This window comes from Pteropus vampyrus, unplaced genomic scaffold (genome assembly GCF_000151845.1).
Source record: "Pteropus vampyrus isolate Shadow unplaced genomic scaffold, Pvam_2.0 Scaffold94, whole genome shotgun sequence".
Taxonomy (NCBI): Eukaryota; Metazoa; Chordata; class Mammalia; order Chiroptera; family Pteropodidae; genus Pteropus; species Pteropus vampyrus.
This window is the reverse complement of record NW_011888875.1, coordinates 1,966,170-1,975,340: the sequence shown is the minus strand read 5'-3', so window position 1 is coordinate 1,975,340 and position 9,171 is coordinate 1,966,170. Positions and strand designations below refer to the sequence as shown.

At 38.6% G+C, this 9,171-nt stretch overlaps 1 protein-coding gene across 1 annotated transcript in view; it reads right to left on the bottom strand.

Annotated features, from left to right (window-relative positions):
* Nucleotides 1-9,171, bottom strand: part of DNAH5 (dynein axonemal heavy chain 5) — a 223,620-nt gene that overhangs the window by 184,246 nt on the left and 30,203 nt on the right. Inside the window, exons 11-13 of the mRNA XM_023532947.1 lie at nucleotides 7,489-7,611; nucleotides 6,724-6,939; nucleotides 3,498-3,715 (exon numbers count right to left, since the gene is read on the bottom strand). Of these exons, the coding sequence (XP_023388715.1) occupies nucleotides 3,498-3,715; nucleotides 6,724-6,939; nucleotides 7,489-7,611 (557 nt within the window). The remainder of the gene's footprint in view (nucleotides 1-3,497; nucleotides 3,716-6,723; nucleotides 6,940-7,488; nucleotides 7,612-9,171) is intronic.

Here is a 9,171-nt window from a genome sequence, read left to right as displayed (position 1 = left end):
TACAGGAGGAGTCTGAGTTCTCAGACACAAGAGATGACAGGGGTCTAACCAAAACATGAACGCAACAGATAGTCTGAGATGGCAGCAGAAAGAATGCGAAGCCACCCACACTCCAGAAACACTTCCGTAGCCCAGGGCCAGAGACCCATACAGGAAAAGTACATAAATAACTGCTAAGAATATAAGATTAAAAAGAATGACCTCAATATCAAAGTTTTAAGCAACGCCTATTTCATAAAGCTCTCAAATCTATTTTCCAAAATGATTTTCATTGTGGACTCACACATCTTACACCATTGTACAATTGTGTCCAAAAAATACTGCACCAAAAAATGAAGCACATGATTTACCCTTTGTTCATTCTAAGATCTAGTACAGAATTGCCATTAAAATCTAAATTGAGTTAACAAAAAAAAAGACGGAAAAATTATTTCATTATTTTCTATTTCATGCTTCAAAGTAAAGTTCCAATCAATCTTTTTTTTTTTCTCTCAATTTACCGGACAGAAGTGTGGGCCTCTATAATTCCAAAAAGATCATTCATTTATGTGGTAATAAAATTGGGAAGCCAGTTGCACGTGCAGTGAGAATTAGTACCTAGATAAGCTTGATTTTACAGAAGCAATTTGGCAAGACAATCAGTCGGAAATATCCAGGATAATATCTGAGGCACCGCTGGAAACAACACCTGAAGAGATGCTGCTGTTCTGGGGGCTGGCCTGTGCCATTCGACAAAGCCCCGAACTTGAAGGATGGCTAAGCCTATTAGGACACGTCCTTGCCTCTGATACTTCTCACTACTTCTACTGAAATTATAAAGAGCAGTACGGTTAGCCTACCCAAACAAATACTCAAATTTTGTTCATTACAAAAATGTCTAAGGATAAAATATGAAGATCTAGAACATCTGTAATTCCTCTACATCCTGCAACTTCAGACACTAGCAAATCTTTGCTGAGCCCTGACACTCGTACCTGATCGTCCCTGGTTTTCTACCCTACGGCTTCACAAAGGCCTGCACTGAGCTCTCTATAAACATCTAAGACCTTGAAATCATCTCTTCTCCCTGAGCCTTAGACCCATTCTGACAGTCTCCAAGATCCGGCCACGGAATCCTTGCACTAGTCCTGTTATTGGTTATGGGCTCTCTCTCAGCTCCTGTTCGGTTTTCTGTTCAAGCTGTTGGAACCAGCATGAACTCTAAATCTGGACAGGATTCCACGCTCTGAACCCCTCGACAGTGGAGTTCGGGACATGATCCAAATCACCCATGCAGCCCACCCCGCCCTCCAGTGCTTCATCCTGAAAATGCCAGTAACTGAGCCTTTCCAGTCCTTTCTCCAAGACTCATCCCCGACTCCCAGCTCACTCCACCCAGACTCATGAAAAGGTCAGTATTTTCACCTCGATTTGACAGAGACAAGGGCTGAATTCATGAGTTGTTTAAAGGAGAGAGTGTTAAAAAGTGAGTTAAGAGAAAAATGATGGAGAAAGGGACAAAGAGGTCAAAGGAAACCAGTCATCCAACCGAAGATGGGCCTTTCTTGACATGGAAGAAAAATAACAGCATTGAATTTAAGGGGAAAAAAGATTAAGAAGAATGAAAACTAATCTCTATAACTAATACTCAAAACCCAGGTTGTAGAACAATTATAAAATTATATTCTAAGTATTATTCAATGTGGGCACATCTTGAAAAGCTCTCCCAATCCCATCCGTTTCCCTCCATTTACTTGGAAAAATTAACACTGTTCTGGCATCAAGCACCACCTCCCTTCTGAGCCTGGTCCCAGGCAAACAGAAGTATGAACAAGGCTCTCATCTAGCCTGATGGGTTATAGCAATTCTCAGATTCTATGTAATGTTTTGCTGGCCTGTCCTCCCTCTAAGTTCCTTTAGCACTTCTTTGGACTATGTCTTTGATCTTTGCATCCTCACTACCTGGTACAATATTAGAAAATTATTCTTCTAACATATATGTGCTTATATTTCAATCACAGCACATGTCTGCCTCTGACTGCAAGCTCTGAGGACAAACGTATTTGATTTATTTCTATATTCATAAGCCACAGCCTAATACATAATTGATGTACGGTAAATGCTTGTTTAATTATAATAAACCTAGCTCTTATTAATTCATTACTCACACATTAATTCAGCAAACATTCTTTGCTCTCCAACTATATAAGGTGCCACCCACTAGGCCCAGGCGACACAAATAAGAAAGAAAACAATCCTGCCTTCAAGGTGTTCACCGTCTACCTGTATTCCACCTATGAGATACTGAAGCACCACATAACTGAAACTGCAAGGAAACAGGTGAAAACTTGACAAACGAACGCTGACCATGGAGCACAGAATCAAGATCTGCACTGTCCATCATTTTCCAACAAGACGAAATCGAGATCCATAGTCCTTACGTCTGACTCCGCCCCCAAAGGTAGTCTTTTGCCTAAATTATTACAGGTATTATATCTTCCCATCAACTGAAATGTTTCTAATAGCATAAGGGTTTAAAAACTTGAATCCTAGAACCGGAACGCCTGGGTCTAACCCCAAGGCTAGCACTTGTTATTTCTGTGACTTTGGACAAGTCACTTAACCTCACTGCCTGAGTGTCCCCCTCTGCAAAGTGAGAGTACTGCGCGTATCCGCTTTAGAACAGTACGTGACATGTAGAATTGGCTGGTTTTATTATGATTCCTTCTACCACCGAAGCCACCCCTCCAAAACCGCCTCAGAGCTCTTTTTCCCATATGTGTACCAATTTATTTTGAAACAAAAATTCTGGAAAAGAGGTAACAGGCGGCCATTTTCCTTTGATAATCAGAAAGGTACCCATTTTGCACGTCACCGGGATGAAAAGAAGTCTGCCTATTAATTATGGTAGATAACTACTGGGTTGATAACAAATATTGCCAACTAGCCCAGAGGACCCCAGCCCACCCGCTCTCAGCACATGACCCCACAGGTGACAGGCCCGGTGCTAGGAACTCCATGAGAACTGGCCAATCCGACCTCTTCCTTACGAATTTGGAGCTGAGGACAGTCCTGTGACATGTTCTCAGAAGCTGCTCTGTGGACCGGAAGTCAAGATGGCTGGTCTGCAGAGAGCAGAGGTGGCAGTGGGGGTGCGGGAGAAGGAAGAAAGTGGTCCAGATGCTGAGTCAGTCTTGGGACCGCTGTTTCTAGGGCCAGCTGCAGCCCTGCCTTTGGGATCTGTCAGATGTTGCTGACCATTTGCTTAAACGACCTCTGGTCATAATTATTGCTATAAAGGTAACAAACAAATGGAAACAACTTTCTATATCTAATAATACCATGTCTCAACAGAAGATGAAAGTTAATTTTCTAAGAACTAAGATAGAAGACATGCAGAAGTCTGTGATTACAGATCACTATCCAAAGCTATATTTACGACGCTTTAATCTATGAAAAAGAGCCTTCAATTATTAATCCGAAATCACAAAACACAGGCCGAGGTTGCTATCGGTCACCTCCGTGATGAAGATGCCCTTCCTTCTGAATGGATCATGATTAGTGGCATTACAGAGAATGGAAAAAATAAATATGTGACTGTCAACAGAAATGTTATTATATAACCTACATGAAGGTCATTAGTCTGCTTGCAAAATTCTTCATAATCCTGGTCGAAATCCATTTTCCGCTGGTCTAAGAAATTATATTCCTTTTTCTTTATGGTGGCAACAATACCCTGAAATATTATGAAAGAAATAATACAATATTTCAATATTCTTGCATTACTTAATTAAATATAACCTTTAAATGTAGAACCTGAAAAATCATTACCAAAAAAGCAACTTAAAAGAGGCCCATTTCTTTAGTTACATAGCTTAATGCTTATTACAGCAGTATAATGTTGCCTATTGCATTACAAGAAAACATTTGGAAAGCGTTCTCATGAGGTTTTATATGTTTTTAAAGGAAAATATAAAATAAAGATCACATCCGAAAAAGTAGGAGTGTTTTCTCTAAAAATGTCTTATCAATCACATCTGAAATAATAAAAACAAAGCCCAGAGTAGCAGTTAATAAAATATTTTTCATTGAAAAGTCTGACTTCTCAGAAAATAAATAAGACAATAGAACACAAACTTGGGAAGAAAATAGTTATGTTATAATATCTACAGGTGAAATACTATCTTCTAAGCCTCAAGTGTCTTAAATAAAATGTCAAACCACCATCCACCATCCAAAGACTCACTAGAATTAATTGCTTCCTCCTGCCCTGCAAAGCTGTAGTCCATGAGTACAAGAGTACAAATTAGGCAATTTATCTCCTTGAAAACTGTATTACCCACCGTTTTGTTTGCTCTGAATAATGAGCTATAATGCTCTGTGATTATTCTTAACCAGGTACTAAGCCATTCTCAAACTCAGGAGCCCACACTGTTGACACAGGCATATAATTTTTATGAAGAATGTTAGGCCTCTGTCTGCAATCTCCTCTTCAAAGTCATTTCCATTTACACATCGATTCAAATCTCTCAATAGACAAACATGTATAAACTGCTTAACTTCTTGAATCAAGTTTACTAGTTAAAACAATCTACTCTTTCATGCTGCATAACTACAAAATTAGTTCTATTTAGAAATTGTGTGTGTGTATAAACGCTACTCATCGTGTTATAAGAAATGTGTAAAAAAGTATGAAAAAGTTATACTTCCACATTTAAAGATGGTAATTTAAAAGATCTGAAGCCCTTAGAAAATTCTGTTCTATGATTGGATTTTTTCTTGTTTTTTCTTTTATTAAATTTATTGGGGCGACATTGGTTAATAAGATTATAGAGGTTTCAAGTGTACAATTCAATAATATGTCATGTGTATATTGCATTGTGTGTTCACCACCCAAAGTTAAATTTCCTATATATCTGTCCCCCTTTACCATATATCTGTCCCCCTTTACCCTTACCTACTTCCCCCACACTCCCCTCCCCTCTGATAACCACCAAACTGTTGTCTGTGTCCATGATTTAATGGTCACTGAAGAGTATTGATTTAACTAAACTGATTAACTGTGACTTTTGAGCCAACTAATGAAACTCAGTCTACATCACTTACCTGACAGATGTTTACTGCACACCTATTACGTGCCAGTAAACTCTGAAGACACAGGAATGAACAGAACAAACAGATGTCCGCACCCTGGGGGAACTTAAATCTTTGGTTGGGGAGAGAGAGTCAGAATCTATGTGAGTCACAAATAAATAAGCAGGATAATTTTAGACAGGGATAAAATGAGTAACGTGACAAAGAGTGATTGAGGTGAAACAGAAGTCAAGGAAAACTTAAATAAGGGTCATTTAAATCAAGATCTGGAGGACAAGGGGGAAATAACTGTGTGATAATCCAGGACAGAACTTTCCAGAAAGAAAGCACTGCGAGCCGAAGGCGGACTGAACCGTGTCTGGGATAGAAGAGGAAGAGGAGAGCAGGCAGCAGTGACGGGGCCTTGACAGCCAGGCGAGGAGGCTGAGATCCATTTTCGTAGACACTACTTTGAGTTTCTAACATTTATACTAACGTACGAATATCTCACCTGAAGTTTTCATGCATCGTCTACATTTTACCTCACTATCATCCAGGATGCTTTGAGTTTCAAAGCAATTTCTCTTCCCGATATTTGTATGAGATTAAAATATCTTTTTATCGGGTTTAAATGTTTTTATCTTCCTTTGGATGGACAGTTCAACTTCTCATTCAGAAATAAACTTTGAAATATGTTCCAAAGTTATTTTTTCATTAAGATAGAAAATAAGTTCCGGATTGAAAAATAAATGGATATATTCCCTCTTCCTCTTGTAAAACTGTAGGTTTCAAAGTGTAGATTTTCTACCTTGCAGGTTACACAGATTCACCTAAAATGTTTCCACTATATAAAAAAGGTCTTTCCTTTTTCTCTCCCAAATCTGGTGTACTCAGGAAATTAAAAAGACTCTTTATACTGGCCTAAACTATTAAAGCACAAAAAGCAATGTGTGGCAATAAATTATATGATCCTTTTCAAATACAAAAAAAAAACAAACAAACAATTTTAGTGTCATTGTCCCTAAACAAGGAAAAACTTGGCTGTTCTGCATTAAGAAGTTAAAACACATTTTCTTTGTAAATGGCTTTTTTAAAATCTTCAAAACATCACTAGATCATAGTGCCCATTTTGAGACCTAAGATTAGTCACACATGTACCCTGAAAAGATAAAGTAGCTAAAATCAAAATAACTAGGAATGGTGGAGCTAAAATAAAATTCAGTTCCTTTTATTTTTAACACGTATCCAAATAAAATGCTTAAATCCAGAGACAATCTGATGCCACGCAGAACTCAGTGTCCACTCGTGTCTGACGCATAGTTTTTGCTTCATTGCCTGATGCATAATATTTGCTTATTAGACATGTCTTACATGAATAAAGGGATAAGTTATAGTTAAACATTCTCCTGTGCTACTCATGAAAACGCTTTTACTAATGATGATTAATTTCACACTATTGGGAAGTCATTCTCATAACCACGCACCTGAAAAGAACATATTAGCACCAATACATAATCCTCAAGTAAACTTAATTTCTCTATGATTTAAGGGCCACGAGCTTATATTTTACATTATGAACTATCTGAATCATCCCAAACATAATTATTTGCATAAAATGTCAACATTTTAGTTATGGATAAGAGTAATGAATTTAGTTTTAAAGTAAAATACCTGGTATTTAGTGACCATGTCCTCCAGCCCTTCAATTTTAGACTCTTGCAGAACGGAATATGTCTTAAAAGTCGTAAAGATGTCTATTATCTTGGCAAGACGTCGATGGAAAGTTTCAAATTTTCCAAAAATGTACATCTCGCTAAATTCAAACTGTTTTTCGTTTGGATCTTGTTTAAGCCTTTGTTTCATCTTGTGAAAGCAGTCCTGGTATTCCTGACAATGAAACACCAAAACAGAAGAAAGGGAAATCACCAGAGACGTTGACTGTGTTCCCCTAAAGTGAGGGTGGCGGCGATGTCAGAGTGGAATGGCAAACCCTTTCACTTTCCTGCCTTAGAATTTCCTCATCCTGCAGCCTGGAGTATCACCTTTCCCTCTTCCAACCGAGCAAACTCCTGATTGCTCGTAATGCAACTCAGAGACGCAGGCTTTGCACCTCGGTCCCATCTTGTTGGGAACAGCCTCACTCTGTGTCTACCTCCCCATTCGCCCGTAAGAAGCTTAAGGAAAACTATCTCACTTTAGCCCTCTTTGTACCTTCGGTACTTAGTATGGCATCGGGAGAGCAGGTCCCCAGAGAGGATGGAATAAGTGGATGCATTTTCTAGGAAGGCTTATTAACATTCAATTTTCTTAACAGAAAAAAGTACTGTTCTTTTTGGCAACTGACGATATAATTGCTAAATAATTTAGGACTCGTCGGCAAAAATGACATGGACATAATGAAACGTGTTCCAAATACATTATTGGGCTGGCCGTTACCTGTTTAAGTTTAATTGCAGATGATATTTTTTCCACAACAACATCCTGAGGCTGGCTCCACACAGACGCGGTCCCATTGTTGGTGATGTAAGCTTTACACGCAGATATCATCTGATTGGTCACCTAGAGTTTTCCAACGAAACGATGTTACGCACACTAAACAGCCATCAATTATAAATTGGACTGTAGGGTCTTTAACTCTTCTACCTCTCGGAGTATACGATCTGTGAACTTGAACTTTGGATTTATTTGTTTCCATAGCACTGATGATCAAGCACTAGCTTTTTTTTTTATTTTTATTTTTTTTGGCTTTATTGAGATATAATTGACAAATGAAAATCATATATGTTTAAGGTGTACAATGTGATGATTTAATATACCTAGTGAAATGATTACCACAATCAAGTTAATTAACATCCATCACATCACATAGTTATTTTTCACATATGCGGTGGGAGCATTTAAGATCTGCTCTCTCAGCAAATGTCGAGTATACAATACAGTATTATTATTATTAACAATAGTCTCCACGCTTACATTAGGTCCCCAGAACTCACTCATCTTATAATTGAAAGTCCGTACCTTTTGACTGACATCTCCCCACTCCTCCCCTCTCCCCAGCCCCTGGCGACCACCATTCACTTCTCTGCTTCTCTGCTTCTATTTATTTGACTTATTTGACTGATTCCACAGATATATTGTCAAAGTCACTTGCGAAATCACAGAGTTGGAAGCAACAAAAAAAATCAGCAATTCTGGCCCCTTGTGGATGCAGGACGAATGTCTTAACCAACCAAGAAATGATTCCCTTTCTAGCCTAAAAGGTGTCGGGAGCTGCCCCGATCTCCTTCGGTAGCTTGCTCTAACATCTAACTCAGTTTCAAAGTGCCCGGTGAAAGACTGACACCCGGACCACTTCACGCCACCATGACCCGTAGCAGAAAGGCCAAAAGAAGGTGGCAACAGAGAAAAGAGCAAAACTCATAATGTAGGTGACCGCTAACATTGTATTCATCCCTCCAAACTTAAAAAAAATTAAAAATAAATAAAATAAAGTTCAGAATTTTCCAGGTGATTTTTTTTAGAAATTAAAAAGAAAATTAGATGACTTCTGTGTGTACGGATATGATGGCTGGGATTTGCAATGCAAAGGTTGGGAGCATAAGCTAAACGAGATTGGTCATGTGTTGACAGTTGTCGAATCTGCAAGACATGTACACAGGGGTTTCAGGTATATGATTCAAAATGTCCATAATGTAAGGTTTTTGAAATTTAGACAAATGGCAGTTTCACAATTTTCTTCAAAAACCAAGACCTGCAAATAACATGCATGAAACCTAGAGTCATGATGCAAGTTGACTTTTGAGTCTCCTACCCAGAAAACTTCCTCCGTGACTTCCTCCAACACGCAGTTCTAAAGTGTGAAGAACTTGGGAAAGGGTCTCATGGCGTTACCTCCTTTCTAACGAACATGAGAGCAGAAGGAAGAGTTTCCTGTTGTGCCCTCGAGGCTGGATGTCCCTATTCCCAGGAAAAATCATGACTCCTACTGCATTAGTATTCAAGACATAAGTCCTGATGAGTTGAAAATTCCTCTATTTTAATATGACATTTAAAACTTCTGCCTTGGTAATGAAAAAGTCATTTACTTCTTAGAGGCCATTCATTCGTAACAGGAAAAGC